The 18,932-nt window shown below is 45.1% G+C and overlaps 1 protein-coding gene across 1 annotated transcript; it reads left to right on the top strand.

The window, feature by feature from the left end:
- Nucleotides 1-10,250: 10,250 nt before the first annotated feature.
- On the top strand, nt 10,251-11,060 carry LOC311025351 (odorant receptor 131-2-like; the record flags this gene model as incomplete). The annotated part of the gene is made up of 2 exons (XM_084028201.1): nt 10,251-10,915; nt 10,973-11,060. 2 exons carry the CDS (start codon nt 10,251-10,253, stop codon nt 11,058-11,060), a joined length of 753 nt encoding a protein of 250 aa, XP_083884327.1.
- Between the last annotated feature and the right edge of the window lie 7,872 nt (nt 11,061-18,932).

The raw sequence follows: 18,932 nt of genomic DNA, 5'->3' as shown, positions 1-18,932 counted from the left end.
GTTCATGGGAGTTTGCCCAACCAGTCCACATGTGTTTTGTGGACTTGGAGAAGGCATTCGACCGTGTCCCTCGTGGCATTCTGTGGGAGGTACTTCGGGAGTACGGGGTCGGGGGCCCTCTGCTAAGGGCTGTTCGGTCCCTGTATGACCGGAGCAGGAGCTTGGTTCGCATTGCCGGCAGTAAGTCAGACCTGTTCCAGGTGCATGTTGGACTCCGGCAGGGCTGCCCTTTGTCACCGGTCCTGTTCATTATTTTTATGGACAGGATTTCTAGGCGCAGCCGTGGGCCGGAGGGGATCTGGTTCGGGAGCCACTGGATTTCATCCCTGCTTTTTGCGGACGATGTGGTCTTGTTGGCTCCTTCGAGCCAGGACCTCCAGCATGTCCTGGGGCGGTTTGCAGCCGAGTGTGAAGCAGCCGGGATGAGGATTAGCACCTCCAAATCTGAGGCCATGGTTCTCGACCGGAAAAAGGTGGCTTGCTCCCTCCAGGTCGGGGGGGAGTTCCTGCCTCAAGTGGAGGAGTTTAAGTATCTTGGGGTCTTGTTCACGAGTGAGGGAAGGATGGAACGCGAGATTGACAGGCGGATCGGTGCAGCGGCTGCAGTAATGCGGTCGCTGTATCGGTCCGTCGTGGTAAAGAGAGAGCTAAGCCGAAAGGCGAAGCTCTCGGTTTACCGGTCAATCTACGTTCCTACCCTCACCTATGGTCATGAACTTTGGGTCATGACCGAAAGAATAAGATCCCGGATACAAGCGGCCGAAATGAGCTTCCTCCGCAGGGTGGCGGGGCGCTCCCTTAGAGATAGGGTGAGGAGCTCCGTCACACGGGGGGAGCTCGGAGTAGAGCCGCTGCTCCTCCACATCGAGAGGAGCCAGTTGAGGTGGCTCGGGCATCTGCATCGGATGCCCCCTGGACGCCTCCCTCGGGAGGTGTTCCAGGCATGCCCCACCGGGAGGAGACCCCGAGGAAGACCCAGGACACGCTGGAGTGACTATGTCACCCGGCTGGCCTGGGAACGCCTTGGGGTCCTCCCGGAGGAGCTAGGGGAAGTGTCCGGGGAGAGGGAAGTCTGGGCGTCCCTGCTCAGGCAGCTGCCCCCGCGACCCGGTACTGGATAAGCGGAAGAAAATGGATGGATGGATGGAGTCACATTCTGGTTTATGAGTATCAAGCATGGTTAAATAATTAATGACTGGTAATTTGTTGTGTATGTTAACTGAAGCATGTTATAGGCTCAAAAGAGAAAGATGTGTTGTTTGAAGAGGTTGTGCAATTTGATGTTACATTATCTGTTTATGTAATAGTATTAATTAATTAATTAATCATATGAATATTTTAATACTATAAAGATTGAAATTATATTATGAGATATTTGATCATGAAATGTGTAAAAATGCACTATAGTGACATACATATTGAGTGTAAGAGCTTAAATATTTACAGAAGCAGAACAGGTCAGGAAAAGATCCGACTTGGTCCAGAGTAAGATAAAGGTAAGAAGAAGTATAATGTTCTTTCGCAAACTTTTGCTAGAGTTGGCAAAGCAATGTCGAAATGCATTCTCAAACACTACATCAAAAACCTTCAGCACTATAAAAGATTAGTCAGGTCTACTAGTGGAAATTGGATTGCAAGAGTTGCCAGTCATTATGATTCTTCTCAAGGTCACAGGTAATGCCGAACAGAAAATCTTTAATACCTTAATAGACTTTTCCTCATACACTGATCACATAAACCACAAGGATGCAATCAGACTGAACCCCATAAGTAAAGAAATAACTCTTTTCGTCTATGGCGTGGGTGGAATGAAGATTCATGTGGAGACAGTGTTTTCTAAAGTTCAGAGTGAACACTCCCAAGAGCACTCTCAAGTCATACCAACTGGTGTGTTATAGACCGGACTGCATTGCAAATGTCAACAATTGTGTGACCGCAAAACAATTGCAGAAATTCTTTCCAGACATACTGCTTGACGAACATTTACACACGATTAAACACCTGATTCCCTACAATACAACAAACAGATTTTGGTCAGTATCATCGTCGTCCTCCAGAATTATGTGCTGAATTATAGGCTGAATTGTGAATAATAGGCTGTGTGCTGTGTTCTGTACATGATTGTGCTCCATCTCAACATTAGGTTACAAACTTAAGGTTGCCAAATTCAAACATGAAGCTTACTGCTTTTCCACTTCAGCTTGTCAGCAAAGTCCATCAGGTTACCATATTCACAAAAATGTTATTGTGGAAATGCTCAAATTATTCACTTTATTTGTCTAGGTGCACATGTGGGAATTGTGCAACAATGCCTTCAAACACTGAAAATGTATGCTGCATGGTGTTGGGACCTAACCGTTAGGACTACACAATGCGGCCTACAAAGCCTACACAATGCGGCCAGACAATGGGACAAAGGAGATAAAAAACTACAACCACCATTTTAGTGTCACCTCCACCTGGTCGCGAGATCTGACGTCACACAACTGGTGCCCTATTGGCTGGCAACTGCATGGGACTCCAGGGGGTCCCCCGGACCAGCCGTGAGCTATAAATCCCGGCGTCACCAGAAGAACCTCCTCTCTCCAAAGTAACTCGCGTTACACCAGGAGGTGAACATTACGTCTGCAACGTTTTCCTTTGTCCTAGGCCGCAGTCTTTCCCCCAAACTCGCTGGACGAGCAACAGACTGTTTTCCCCTCTTTTTCTCTACTCGTTTTATTTTTCTTTTGTTTATCATTTTGGATCCCGAGGAGACCACCGCGACAGCGCGACTCTCCCGTTCCCCGCGGTAAGAAGAAAAACTTTCTTCGTCCCAGCTGCCAGCAGAACGGATAACTCGACCCGTCTTTGTCTGAAATCAGCTGACTAAATCGCTGAGCCCCGCGATTCATCATTTCCCTGCAGAAGGAAGAATAACTAACGGTTTTCTTCAACCAATTGGATCCGGCGCTGAACGAGCGCCCACGAACTACTGTCCGTTGCCGGCGTCAAGGAACGCCATCACCGCACGGGACGAAACCCTCACATCGACGCATCTCACATCGACAAAAGTAAGAGGCTATTTGTCTGGGCAGAAGCAGAGATTCGATAGTGTAGGACATGCTTGTAATTCTTGTTAATGTGTTTTAAGTTCTGATCGCGGACCGCCGAGTCCGTTGGTTCATGTGCTGCTGTATGTGAATGCTGATCGTGTACCCACGCAGCTGGGTTGATTTCTGTAACAGTGTTTCCGACTAACCTCCGCCATATTCGCAAGCTCAGAAAGCCTCTACTATCAGTTAAAAGACCGGTCTCGCGGAATAAACGCCAGTTAATTCACGCGCGCCCGGGTGATAGCGGCATGGCTTCTGTGCCTCAGAATATCGCTCGCGCATTCTCTCTCTCTTTGTTTGTGTCCCGCTAACACACACACACACATACACGCCGCACACACGTGTCCTAAGCCAGCTGTTCCCGGCGGACGCTAGGGACATAGTTACATCTGGTGGCTACATACGGCTATCTCTCTCTTTCTCTCTCTCTCTCGCTACTCCATCGGACGTCAGTGGCTCCGCCCCTGAACGCTGCGAGGAATAGCTCCACCTCTCTCTCTCTCTCGCTACCCCATCGGACATCAGTGGCTCCGCCCCTGAACGCTGTGAGGAATAGCTCCAGCTGGTGGCCGCACATAGCCATCTCTCCCTCTCTCTCTCTCTCTCTCTCTCTCTCTCTCGACACGCACGCACGCACACACATACGCACACACTCCACGTGTGTCTCTCCTTCTGTTTAGCTTAGTTTTGTATGTTAGGTAGTTAGGTAATAAGGCTTTGTTAATTGCAGTGTTATTGATTGTGATCATTATTACTGATTTTAATAAATCTTATTATATTATAGCTAGCGGTCTCTTGTGCTTGTTGTGTATATGTCACTGGATAACAGCAGGTTGTGAAGGCTAGTGCTTGAATTTCACGCCCTTCTTAATTGTTCGATTGTTTTTATGCTTCCATGCCAATGATCACGATGATTGTTATCTTTTCCCTGATCCCAGGGTGGTGCCCCGTTTATTCATGATTATATCATGATAATATATTAAAAATAATTATTAATACCGATAATCATATTGATATTGATAGTTAACTGTTGATAACAAAATCTGCTCCTGCTACAACCCCAACAATGGAGACACCACAGGTAATGTTATTGTTTGTTACACCAAGTTGTCTGATTAGATTATTATTCACATAACATGATGATAACCATGATTCACACTTGGGTACAAGATGGATGCAGCAGCTGGAGGAAAAGGTTGCATACATGGTGGAACATTCTGGGTTGGAACCTGTCTGCCTGAATGTCTTCTCACTCCAAAATGTACTCAGTATATCGCTGACTATGGTGCTTTACACATAAGGGGAAAACAGCAGTAAGTTGTTTGTTTATGAATTGTGTTTATAAAAATGAATATCTCTAAGTAAGACATTATACAGTGTTCCTGACTATAATTGAGTAATATAAGACAAGACACATTTTAAAATTACTGTAAAGACTTTATTGTCAATGAATCAGTAGTTGAAGTTTACAGTTTGGTCACAATTTGAAAATTGACTGGAAGTCACACAAAGAGACACGAGACGATCCGATCAATTGAAAATAAAATACCACGATTGAAAATGTGATCATATTTGTGTATCTAAACAGAGTATCCATCCATCCATCCATCCATCCATCCATTTTCTACCGCTTATCCTGTATTCAGGGTCGCGGTCTAAACAGAGTAGAGAGATGAAAACAAACAAACAAAATGAAAAAAATAACAACAGCTGAGCAGAGGGGCTTGTCAACCGTCGCAGAGAAATACTTGTCTGGTCTGCGCAGGGGGGCAGCGGCTGCTCGCTCACTGCTGCTACTGCTCACTTTAATTCAGTGTTGTTTTGAAATGTCATCTTAGTGATAACATGCACAAAAAGGCACTTTATTTGTTTTAAAATATTGTAGTGGCATAATGTACAAAAACAGCACTTCAATTTTGTGTTTTGAAATGCCATGTGAGTTACAGCATGCACAAAAGTGCACTAATTTCTTGTTTTGAAATGTTGTCTCTGTGACAGTTTTGCAAAAAACGTGCACTTTCTGTTTTGAAATGACAATTTTATGTTTGTACCACTCACTGTTTAATAAATACAGTTTTGTTAACTTTGACTTAGTTGTGATTTACCCTTTTTTGCATGAAAGTTTAAAATTAGCATATATTAATGCAGTATGAACAAGAATATTTTAATGTAGACATATAGAATCATCATACTGGTGTGATTGCATGTATCAAAGTGTTAATTCAAGGCTGAGGAAAAATATCGAGATATCGTGTATCATGACATGGCCTAAAAATATTGCGGTATTAATAAAAGGCCATATCGCCCAGCCCTAGAGGCACAGATAAATGTCTTCATGAGTAGAATGTGACTGAATATCATGTCCATGTTTTACATTTAAAGAAATTTAGCCTAAAGGAGATTTGTGAGCTGGTGCTAGGGCTTCCTTGGGCAGAGGGTACGAGTCATGATTCTAGCCCATGTGGTACTTCGTATCCGCAGGGTGTTTCCAGATGCAGATAGCATAGATATTTATTGAGATATTAAGTAATTCAGTTTTCTTTAGTTGAGGATGCAAACATTATCTTTACCTCTTTACTCAAGGGACCACTTGCTACTCTTGCGAGGGTCCTGGAGGGGGCCTGGGAATATGTCCATCCAGTCTACATGTATGTTGTGGAATAATAATAATAATAAGATGACAAAAATAAAAAGTCCAAAAACTCAGGGAGACCACAGGGGCAAAAACACTATAAAAAAAACTAACCAAAAACATCCAAAAAACTCAGGGAGGCCACAAGGGCAAAAACACTATCAAAAAACAAAGACCCGTGGACAAAACTCACAAACAATAATCCAGACAAAGACCAGGACATAGGCAGGACAGATCAGGTGGTGGACACACCCAGGATAAAACAGACGACTGAGAAAGATAGAACAGAAACAGATAGACCAAAAACACCAGGGCTGATAAGGTCGACGACAGACAGGTGTGGAAACACAAGGGCAGGCTATGGTGATAGGAGAGAACGAGAGGCAAGGCTGACGAGACAATGAGACACAGCTGCGAGACGAAAAATGAGGGAAACTAAAACCGGAAGCAAAGCATGTGACAACACGAGACAGAAGGAGTACAAAATAAAACAGGAAACCAACACTACAAAAACCCACAGTCATGACATAGACAAGACAAGAAAAATGTGTGACAACACAAGACAGAATGACTGCAACCCACAGTCATGACACCCCGGAAGATTTTGAGAGCGATGCTGTGGGAGTATGGGGTGAGGGTGTCACTTCTTAGGGCCATCCAATCTCTGTACTCCCAAAGCAAGAGCGGTGTTCGTGTACCCAGCAGTAAGTCGAACTTACCCTCCAGTGGGGATTGGCCTCCGCCAAGGCTTCGCTTCATCACCAATCCTATTTGTGATAGTCATGGACAAGATATTGAGGCGTAGTCAGAAGGAGGAGGGTTTGCAGTACGGTATGCTGCAGATCTCATCGCTACTTTTTGCAGATGATGTGGTCCTGCTGGCATCATTGGTTTGTGACCTCCAGCACTCACTGGATCGGTTCGCAGCCGAATGTGAAGTGGTCCGGATGAGGATCAGCACCTCTAAATCTGATGCCAAGGTTCTCAGCCGAAAACCAATGAACTGCCTGCTCCGGGTAGGGAATTAGTCCTTACCCCAAGTGAAGGAGTTCAAGTACCTCATGTTCTTGTTCGTGAGTGAGGGGACAATGGAACGTGAGATTGGCCAGACAATTGGAGCAGCGGGGGCGGTATTTGCTGTACCGTCACCATTGTGACGAAAAGAGAGCTGAGCCGGAAGGCAAAGCTAATGATCTACCGGTCAATCTTCGTTCCTACCCTCACCTATGGTCATGAGAGATGGGTCACGACTGAAAGAACTAGATCGCGGGTACATGCGGCCAAAACGAGTTTCCTGAGGAGGGTGGCTGACGTCTCCCTTAGAGATAGGGTGCTCCTTTGCATCAAAAGGAGACAGCTGAGGTGGTACAGGGACAACCAGCTGGGGGAGGCCATGATGAAGACACAGGACCAGTGTTGGGCAAGTTACTTCAAAAGCGTAATGCATTATTTATTACTTGTTACTGTCATTTCAAAGTAATTAGTTACATTACAATATTACTGTCTTTGAATTGTAAGGCATTACACTACTTTTACATTACTTTTGCATTACTTTTCGCCAAAATAAAAGGAAATATGGATTTTTTTGTTCTCAATAGATCTTCTTGTGTTCAATGCAGCTCATTACACAGCAGCATGTGATGTGTTTCGCTTCAAAATAAAAGAACGAAAAACGGAAAATGACTCGTATCCCGTTATTCGTAAAAACGGAAAACGAGAAACGGAAAACGACTCGTTAACTGATATTAGATATTGTGTTCATGAACGGGATTCGGGGATGAAATAACAGTGCCATTTTTCATTCCAGATTTGCCGTATGACTTTTTTAATGACCCTGAAGGCGCTGTGTTATGCTGCGAAATTACCTGAAAGCCTACCTGAGACATTTAGGGGAGCTCTAAAACACTGTTCATAAAAGCTCTGACAGCGTCTGACGCTCGCGTTTTGAAGTAAACCGACTGTTTTAAACACGCACCTAAAGCGTTATGACGCGGACATAAAAGCGGTTAAAAACCGACGGGGAGAATCGGAGCCTCCGGCTTCGCTGCCGCCCCTCAGCTGTTGATCCTCGGTGTGCCGGGTCGGCTGCGCTCTGACTGACCGGGAGCCGCTCCGTGTCCAGCTCATGGAGCCTGCTAAGAACAGCGATGAATTAACATAGTGTAGCGTTACACGGACCGGCTTTCACACTTTTGGCAAATTTGTATAAAAACAACACACCAATTGATTTCGGGTTTAAAATGCATTGTAACGCGCGTTACTGAGAATTGTACCGAGTAAAATATTACCATTTTTTTTTTGTAATGCCTTACATTACCGCGTTACAGCAAAACGTAATGCATTACAGTAATGCATTACAGTAATGCATTACTTTTGTAACGCGTTACTCCCAACACTGCACAGGACTAGGTGGAGTGATTATGGGCCCTAGTTTCGTGGCGCAGCGCAGGGCGGCGCAGGGTGGCGGAGCCGGCGTAATGCAAGTTTCGCAGTTTGGCAGTTTGGTGGATCGCCTGCGCCAAGATGGGTGTGGCGGTGCAGCAGGGGGAGGCGTCACAGATTCAGCTTGGCGTAGCGGAAGTTTCGTGGCAAAAAGCCTCGCCGAGACTGCGCTGAAAGCTCGCCAGCTCCAACCTGGTCTACTTTCGGCGCAAGGCGTAAATAAAGTCCATTCATTCAATGCGAATCACAGCTGGCGGAGTGGAAGTTTGGCTGACGGCGCGCAGTGCGTACACGTCACTGAGGCCTCACAGGCAGGTTTCCACAGTTCAAGGCACATTTAAATGCAATAAATAATCACAACAAACACTATTTAATGCAACTAATTGAATCAACACGTGAATTTATATCTTTATAGATTGTCCCGTCACATCTGACGTCAGATCAAAGGCGGATGGCACGCATAACGGAAACTCAGCCTCTCGGACCAAAACATCTCCCTCTCTCTCTCCTGTTTTTTATAATATCGGCATTGTTATTATTATGATACGCGCGCACAGCGCGTGATGCGCGTGGTGGGAGCGGCGGCGCTGCTTCTGTCATCGGGTTGTCAAGTGACGGATCTTGCACTGAACCTCCCCTTACGCATTAAAGGTGAGGAGAGGAGCTCATTTGATTGGTGAAGATCTGATTCGGCTGTATTAATCCCAGTCCACGCCTCGTCTCCTCCTCGTCTCCTCCTCCTCTCCCACTCACGCCTGCTTCTCCTCCCTCTTTCCACTTGCGCGGGTGGGCGAGACGGGAGGTGTGCCTGCGCGAGCCTGCGCGGTGCACGAAACTTGCAAAGTCCAGGCGGACACACCCCGTCGGCGTAGCGCAGGTGCGCTGAATGCTGACTGCGCCTGGTCTACGAAACTAGGGCCCTATATCTCCAGACTGGCCTTGAAACGCCTTGAGATGCCCCAGTCAGAGTTTGCTTATGTGGCCCGGGAAAGGGAAGTTTGGGGTCCCTTGCTGGAGCTGTTGCCCCCGCGACCAAACCCTGGATCAAGCGGTTGACGATGATAGATTTTTTAAGATTGAGCAAAACATGTTTGTAAATATAAAATGCATATCTTGAAATGATTGTCTGCTTATAAACGTAACTAAACAATACAATTAGAACATTCATTACTGTAGTCCCGATTGACATTTTTGATAGGAACAAAATCATCTTCTTGATAATTAAAATGCATAAAAGACATTAGAGAACAAAACGTTTCCAATGAAGAAAGAGAGTGCTTAAAATAAAGTGTAACTTGATTTTTCTATCATATTTAAACTCAACATTATTCATGAGGCCATATGTATTCACACTGTTCTAATTGGAGCTTCCATTTGTTTAAAAATGATACGTTTTCATAGACAAAATGTATTACATTAAAAAAAAAGAAGTACGAACCACAAAATCCTTTTTTTCCAAATCAGAAAAACACTCGTCATGTTCACAAACCAAAATATGATGACATGGACTAGCGTATAGAGAAATAACTTTGAAACGATTACATCATCCATTACTGTTTTTCACAGATCCAGTTGCCAAGTTTATGTGTGATGATATCACGTGAAGTGGGTGTGAGGATTGATTTCTTAACATGCATGTGATGCCAGACAAACCCTGCAGACCAGTTCTGCTCACATGGAGTCAGGCACGGCAGCCAACATGCCAACCATCATCGGGGAAACGCATTTGGATAACTTTCTGTTTTGCATGTGAACTCAATAGACATCACTGCCTAAACAATGGGGTTTTTACTTTTCTGATAGGGCAAGTTGTGTAAGATAATTTTGTTTCTGTGTTATACTTGAATAACAAGGATCCAATAGAGTTGGAAGGACTTCAATGCTATTTAAGGTTACTTGAATGTAGATAGAAAATACCCATCTCGATTTCAAGTGGCATAATTGGCTGAATTATGTTGTATGAAACTTCATCTCAAATGAACATCACTTTTGAACAGCAGAAACGGGGAATACTGGAAATTATGTTGTTTTCTGCTCCAATTACAGTGCCATGCTGTGTGTTTCTCTTAATTAATGCGATCATGTTATTCACTTTGAGGAGTAAATTGGTGTTTTGTGAGACCTCCCGTTACATTCTTCTGTTTAACCTCCTTTGTGCAGACACCATGCAGATGGCACTGAGCCAATTACTTTACCTACTGGCTGCTTGTAGTGTAAGGCTGACATATCCTGTATGTGGTGTTCTTGCCATGCTTGCTGATCTCACAAAAGACATATCCCCCCTCACATTGGTGGTGATGGCTCTGGAGAGATATGTAGCTGTGTGCTACCCACTGAGACATGCTACCATCATTACCATCAGAAACACGGCAGTGGCTATTATTGTGATTTGGGCCTTCAGCTCAGTAAATGTACTAACACAAGTTCTTCTACTGTTAGATTATTCATTTAAAGACATGGAAAATCTGCAGATGAAAGATTTTTGTATGAAGGAAAACATGCAGCTTGGCCGATTGTCAGATGATTATGACAAGGTGTACTATTCTATTGTGTTTGTATTAGCTAGTGTGGCAGTTACTTCCTCTTTTGTTGCTGTGATGATAGCAGCCAGGTCAGCCTCCACAGACAAAGCGTCAGCTTGTAAGGCTCGTAACACACTGCTGCTGCATTTGTTGCAGCTGGCCCTCAGTCTCTGTTCAACTATACACAACCCCTTGGTTACTGCCATCACAAGAAACACTGACAGGTTATCAATGATACGAATCCGTAGTGTTCTTTATGTGTGTTTAACCCTTTTCCCCAGATGTCTAACCGCTCTCATCTACGGCATCAGAGACCAGACCATCAGATCCCTCCTCATATACCATCTATGTTGTCGACTAAAACTGTAGGTCTCATTCTAGGCCACATTGAATCATTGAAACATACTCTGTACACATGTACTGTATTGATTTGGGACACAGGTCAAAAACTTAACATTTTAAATATAGAATATGACTAAAATAATTTATTTGATGTCCATTTATTTAAAGTCGATATGGGTTTTAAATTAATAATTAAAAATAAAATAAATGTGGTCTCATCTTGCAACAGTACTTCATATTCTTCCTGCATTATTTATGATGTCAACATAATACATTGAAGTTAACTTTATTACCTTAACCTTTGTGTCGTGTTCGTTTCCTGTTTTAACTGCTCTTACATTAACACAAAAAACACTGATCATCACCAAATTTGATTTTACACCCCTTTAAGCTGTTAACAATGTCTCAGACTACTGGTTTACATGAATAACTGCAGTGAATATTGAAACTGTACACTTTATTCCAAAATTTGCGTGTACTGTAAAAAAAAAAAAAAAATCAAAACAGAGACCAAATTCACAAAACATCAGAACATCAGCATAAACACATCATCCATGTGTGTGTGTGTGTGTGTGTGTGTGTGTGTGTCTTCACACACAGGATTGGCATTTTGCAATCAGGTCGGAATGCGCCTTGCAAACGTAGGCAAGGTCGGAAAGGTTGTGAAGTTCTGTCATCCAATCGGATAACTTGTGAGTCGACATGAAACTGTTGCAGGGACATAGTTGACCAGAATATAGGCCTCCCTGACTCCACATCCCACAGACTCATTGTTGGACCGATATACTCCTACTAAAATCAACAGACCCATGTAGGCTTGGATGTTGTCACGCCCAGCTTTGCCGTGCTGGATGTGCCCCTCTACCTGTCTTGCTTGGCGTGTCATGATTATCCGTGTTCCGTGTCCGTGTTCCTTCTATCGTCACTAGGGGGAGCTGTCTGCCAGGCTAATGACTGGGCTGATTGAGCTGGAGATAAAAGACGCCTTTCCCGTCGGCTCGGGCTCTCTCACTACTGCGATGGCCTGACGGGGAAGGGCTGGCTGCAGCTTCGCTCCTCATCTTTACCTCACTTTGCGTTATATTACATCTACTGATATGCACTACACTTTTGTTTTGGCTTCCCCTTACTGATAAGGTTTTGCATTTAGCACTTTAAATAAATAATCGTTCCATCTTTATAATCAGCGTGGCCTCCCTTTGTTATGTCAGCTCTACTCGAGCCAAGTGATCCTGACATAATGGGGGCCGTATTGTAACCCTGGGTTTGGTGGTAATTTGGTAGGTTTACTCTAATTTCCACTCAACAGCTGTGTGCGGTGTAGTCACGTGATCGGCGATTATTTTTTGTGATTGAAGTCGGGGTAGGCGTGGTTTGGGTCTACCGGCTTCTGAACGCCGATTGTTTGATTTGGGGAGATCAGCGCTGGTTATCCTTTGGTTAAGCTTGGTTTTGAGGAAAATTGGGGAGCTTTCATTTAGCCATAGTTTTTTTTTTGAAAGGGGGAATGCTTTTCTCGTAGTGGAGCGATCAGTCATTTGGAGCCATTGTCATCCCCATTCTAGAGCGCTTCCGCGCTGGGTTTATAGGCTGCTGTGTCACTGTTTCTGGGCCAGGTCACCGCTGTGGAGAACCGACCGCATTGGCCTGTCGGGACGGTACGGGCTTCAGCAGCGTTTGGTGAGGAAATGATGTAATCATCCTGGTCCTCGGACTCAGTGCGAAGATAGTTTATAGTAGTGGGGGTGAATGGTTAGGGGGAGGCTCTAATTGGTCTGCTCTTCTGCGTGATTTGATTTCACTTTGCATTATATCTTTTGTTTTGTTTGGGCTATGTGGTTAGATTATTGGATAAGTACTGGAAGACCGATGGTTAGTTCTGCTTTTGGATTATGTACATTGATCATGTGATTGGATAGTTTGTGAGCTTGTATAATGAGTGGATATGATGACTTTTTGGCTGCTCCATCAGAGTGTTTATTGGTAGCCTTGACAAAAGAGCAGTTGTTTTGTATAGCAGATTATTATGAGATTGAGGTGACCGTTCCAAAGAGGTCTAATAAAGATCAGTTAGTGGATTTCATTCGGGAGCGTTTAAAGGAGAAACAGGTATTGTCTGGGGGTACACCTGTAGAGCCAACGCCATTGACGGTGCCTGACCAACCATTGTCCAACATGAGTCAACTAACGTTTGATGAGCAAAAATAACTTTTGCAAATGCAGTTAGAACAAAGGAGATTAGATATCGAACAAGAGAGGGAACATAAGAAATGGGTGGTGGTGCAAGAGTTAGAGCAGAGGAGAATCGAGGCTTTCGAAAGAGAGAAAGATCGATTGCTTGAGATGGAGCGGCTTAAGCATACCGAGCATGAACAAGAACAAGCTCGAGAGCTTGAGCGCACCAGGCTTAAGTTGGAAGCTGAGGGTAGAGGCAGTGCCGGCCAGCATTCAGGCTTGGGAAGTATGATTAAGTTCCTTCCAAAGTTCAATGAGCGTGATCCCGATGTCTTCTTTTCATTATTTGAAAATGTTGCTGCAAATCAAGATTGGAGTAGCGAGGATAAAACTCTGCTGTTACAGACTGTTCTAATTGGCCGCGCACAAGAAGCGTTTGTGGCTTTGTCTTTTGAAGAAAGGAGAAGTTATGAAAAAGTGAAAGAGGCTGTGCTGAAGTGCTATGAACTTGTTCCAGAAGCATACAGACAGCGTTTTCGCAATTTAAGAAAATTCGAAAGGCAAACTCATTCGGAGGTAGCCAGGGAGCTCGCAAATCTTTTCAATCGCTGGCTCACTGCAGAGGGTGTTGTTGAATTCGATGGCTTGCGTAATTTAGTGATGTTGGAACAGTTCAAAAACATAGTGCCAGAACGCATTGTTACATATCTTAACGAGCATAAAGTGAAGACAGCAGCCGAGGCTGCTGTCCTCGCTGATGGCTATGTGTTGACTCATAAGAATCAATTAGCCTATGTACGAGACTACTCGCAACGGTATGACAATCGCAGAGATGACCGCGACCACCGCAGAGATCACTGCGACGTTGATGCGCAGGTGGTTCGTGGAAATGTGGGTCCTCCTGGAAGGTTGGATTCTGTGCCTTATAGCAAAAGTGAAGAGGACAATAAATGTAATTATTGTTGGCAATTGGGCCATTGGAAAATGGATTGTCCAGCTTTGCTTGCTCGCAGAAAGAGTAGGTTTACAGCAATTAATAGGGAAGTCAAGGACGTCGGCTGTGTGGCTTCGATTCGTGCTGCGCATTTGGGAAATGAACGAAAGGCAAATGTGTTTCAGTTGAAGGCTACGAAGACTGTTCACGAGCAGTCTAATGTACAGGATGTAAAGAAGATGGATGATAAACCTAAAGGAACAACCGTGTCTAACTATGCTCCCTTCATTACAGAGGGGTTTGTGTCAATGATGGGGGATGATCGTATAGTGCCAGTAAAAATACTGCGTGACACAGGATCATCTGAGAGTTTTTATGTCAATCGTCTTTGCCTTTCTCCTCTTTGTCGGACACTGGGAGCTGTGTTTTGATTCGGGGAATTGGCCTTCATCCGTTTCCAGTGCCATTGCACAAAATTAAGTTACAGTCTGGATTTGTGAATGGCGAAGTGGTTATCGCTGTACGTCCGACTCTGCCTGTAGATGATGTTGACCTGATTATTGGAAATAATTTGGGGGGGGATTGTGTATGGGTTAGGGTTAGGTGGTAAAATCAGTAACTATAGCACCAGCAGAGCCGGACAAATGTCAAGGCAGGTGTTCACTGCCTGCGCTGTGACACGAGCGATGGCTCGTGCGCAGACAGAGAAGTCTTCTGATGTATCCAAGACTGGTGCAGCTAAAGTGTGTGTCCCAGAGTTACCAGCACCATTGTCTTCCAGTGAGATAATTGGAGCACAGAAGAATGATCCAAGTCTTGAGAAGTATTTTGCATTTGCCTCTGGTACGGATCAAGCCGAGCATGGGTATTCGATCCAGAATGGATTATTGGTGCGTAGGTGGTCACCTCATGGAGATACGGGTGTGGCAGATCAGGTGTTGCAGGTGGTGATGCCTGTAGAGTACCGTGATGTGGTGTTGAAAACTGCGCACGGGGACGCGTCTGGACATTTTGGGGTGAGAAAGACCTATAATCGTGTGTTACAGCATTTCTATTGGCCGCGTATTAAAAGAGATGTAGCGGGGTACGTTAAAGCTTGTCATGCTTGTCAACTGGCAGGGAAACCAAATGTGTCGATTAAACCTGCGCCGCTACAACCCATCCAGTCCGTGGGCACGCCGTTTGAACACTTGGTGATCGATTGTGTGGGTCCGTTGCCCCCGTCGAAGTCTGGAAATGTGTATCTGTTCACTGTGATGTGCCAAGCCACGCGTTACCCTGCGGCCTATGCTTTACGAACAATAACAACGAGATCAGTTGTTAAAGCTCTGTCTCAGTTCATATCCATTTTTGGGTTACCCAAAGTAATTCAAAGTGATCGAGGGTCAAACTTTACTTCCCAGACGTTCCGAGCGGCATTAAAACAACTGCGCATAAAGCACAATCTGAGTAGCGCGTATCATGCTCAAAGCCAGGGGGTTCTTGAACGTTTCCATGGCACCCTGAAAGCGTTGTTGCGCGCTTATTGTGTGGAACTTAAACGAGATTGGGAGGATGGGATGCCTTGGTTGTTACTGGCGGCGCGTGCAGTCGTACAGGACAGCACAGGTTTTAGCCCAAATGAATTGGTTTTTGGTCACAAAGTACGCAGATTTTTGTCAGTGTTGGGCAGTGATTTGGATGGTGGTGAGGAGCCACCTGGGAATTTGGCTGACTATGTATATGGTTTTCGCCGGAGATTGTCGTTGGCTGGGAAATTGGCTACTGAACATTTGGGTGTGGCTCAGACAAAAATGAAACGATTGTATGATCGTAGGGCGGTGGCTAGAGTGTTCAGCCCTGGTGACCAAGTGCTTGCACTGCTGCCCATTCTGGGTTCGCCATTTGGGGCGAAATACTCTGGTCCTTTCACTGTCCTGCGTAAAATCTCAGAGATTAACTATGTGGTGTCTACTCCTGAGCGCAGGAAGAAAAAACAACACTGTCATGTCAACCTACTAAAACCGTATTATTCCTCACCATTGCAGGTGGTGGGTGAGATAAGTGCGGCTAGTCCTGTGGCGCTCGCTTTTGGGGAGGGCGTGCCTGATGTCTCGCAGGTGGCAGCTGAGGATGACGTGCGAGGTCCAGATGATGCGATCCTGCAGGCTCGGTTAAACAACACAGAGACATTGGCTAAGTTGGACAGTCTGTTGGGACATTTGGACAAGGGGCAAAGTGTTGAGTTGAAGTCTTTAATTTCTGAGTTTTCGTCTTTGTTTTCGGACACGCCAACTTGTACCGATCTTATAGAACACGACATAGATGTGGGGGATTCAAAACCGATTCGTCAGAGGTTCTATCGTGTTTCTCCAGACAAACGAAAGAGCTTGGATGAAGGTGTACAATATCTACTTGATAATGGTTTAGCGAAACCATCGTATTCGAGCTGGGCATCTCCATGCCTGCTAGTTAAGAAATCGGACAACACCTTCAGGTTTTGTACAGATTATAGAAAGGTGAATGCTGTGACTAAGGCAGACTCTTTTCCACTACCGCGTATTGAAGACTGTGTTGATCAGGTTGGCAGTGCACGTTATGTCAGTAAATTTGATTTATTAAAAGGGTATTATCAGGTAGCGCTCACGCCTAGGGCGCAGGAGATATCTGCATTCATCACACCTTCGGGTTTGTATCAATACACCCGCATGAGTTTTGGCCTTCGTAATGCTCCATCGTCATTTCAACGCCTCATGAATTACGTTGTTGCAGGGTTAGAAGGTTGTGCGGTTTACCTTGACGATGTAGTTTCTTATGCAGATACATGGGACACACACTTGGATCGCATTCGTTTGCTGTTTGAGCAGTTGGCGGCAGCGACGCTCACAGTGAACCTTGCAAAGTGCGAGCTTGCCCAGGCCACCGTAGTCTATTTAGGCAAAGTGGTCGGACAGGGGCAGGTTCGGACTGTCAGGGCTAAAGTTTTAGCCATAGACAAGTTTCCTCCCCCAACTACTAAAAAAGAAATAATGCGTTTCCTAGGCATGATTGGGTATTATCGCAATTTCTGTTGTAATTTTTCTACCGTTGTGGCCCCTCTTACCAATTTGTTGAAGAGTTCAGTGAAGTTTGTTTGGTCTGCTGATTGTCAGCAAGCGTTTGAAAATGCAAAAAATTTGTTGAGCTCTGCGCCGGTCTTGGCTGCTCCCAAGTTAGATGAGCCTTTTCAATTGCAAGTGGACGCAAGTCTTGTGGGGGCTGGCGCAGTTCTCATACAAAAGGATACACAGGATATTGAGCGTCCTGTGTGTTACTTTTCACGCAAATTTAATCGTCATCAGCTTAATTATTCAACAATCGAGAAGGAGGCACTGGCTTTGATCTGGGGGCTCCAACATTTTGAGGTTTATGTGGGGGGAGGTATTCATCCTGTTGTGGTTTATACAGACCACAACCCCCTCACATTCCTCTCGTCTCTACAGAACGCTAACCAGCGTCTCATGCGTTGGGCGCTTTTCTTGCAGCCATACCGACTGTCCATTAGACACATCCGTGGCGCTGAGAATGTGCTAGCGGATGCGCTTTCTCGGGCCCCGGATGAGTCAATGTAATGTTATTGTTCCATCCGTTTCTTTGTCTTGTCTGTCCCCCTTAAGTTGCTTCCGTAGGATCTGCTTGGTGGTATGATGGGTTGCAGATCGGGTGGAGAGGATGGCCGGTGTTGGTGATGGCTTGTAATAGGTGTGTCCGCACGGTTAAATGGGTGAATGTGCCCAATAGAGTGTATGAGTCTTCCAGTGTGAATTTATTATTTGGTTAGAATTTACTCATTGTGTTTTGGTGATTTGGGATTGTTGGGTAGATAGAGAGTCCCGTTAATATGGGCCTCTGTCTTTTAGGGGGGAGTGATGTCACGCCCAGCTTTGCCGTGCTGGATGTGCCCCTCTACCTGTCTTGCTTGGCGTGTCATGATTATCCGTGTTCCGTGTCCGTGTTCCTTCTATCGTCACTAGGGGGAGCTGTCTGCCAGGCTAATGACTGGGCTGATTGAGCTGGAGATAAAAGACGCCTTTCCCGTCGGCTCGGGCTCTCTCACTACTGCGATGGCCTGACGGGGAAGGGCTGGCTGCAGCTTCGCTCCTCATCTTTACCTCACTTTGCGTTATATTACATCTACTGATATGCACTACACTTTTGTTTTGGCTTCCCCTTACTGATAAGGTTTTGCATTTAGCACTTTAAATAAATAATCGTTCCATCTTTATAATCAGCGTGGCCTCCCTTTGTTATGTCAGCTCTACTCGAGCCAAGTGATCCTGACAGATGTCTACCTGGTTCAATGCTTTCCATGTGTCAGCAAACACACGCCTCCCCTCCAGGTTTGTCATCAGTATAATTTCCATAATGGACTCTGGTAAAAAGAGTTGGAAGCTGGACTTGATGTCATCCACAAGAGATGTTAGCATTAGCAGTAGATTGCCGAGCATGCGCTCGTCCCTCCCAGTCACCGCAGAAAGGAAGAAATAAACGTTTTCCTTGTAGTTTTGATTTTGTATCCATAAAGAAATGATCGAGCAGTGCAATCATCATGTCCGTAATAAATCCATGAAGCTGTTATGTTCATATGTATGACTATGTTACAACATAGCAACGATTGCTTACAGCTAAACAGCAGCCCGTTGCCAAAACAATGCAAGTCTCGCGCAAGAGTACTGAGTAGTTGCAATGGCGTATGGGATCGGTTGACTCAAACCTGCCGAGAATCTTGATGAGCCTACGAGACTTGCAATGTTAGAGTATTCAGACTCGGG

The sequence above is a fragment of the Eutrigla gurnardus genome (genome assembly GCF_963514095.1).
Source record: "Eutrigla gurnardus genome assembly, chromosome: 15".
Taxonomy (NCBI): Eukaryota; Metazoa; Chordata; class Actinopteri; order Perciformes; family Triglidae; genus Eutrigla; species Eutrigla gurnardus.
The sequence above is the reverse complement of the archived record's forward strand: the minus strand, read 5'-3'. Positions and strand labels throughout refer to the sequence as shown.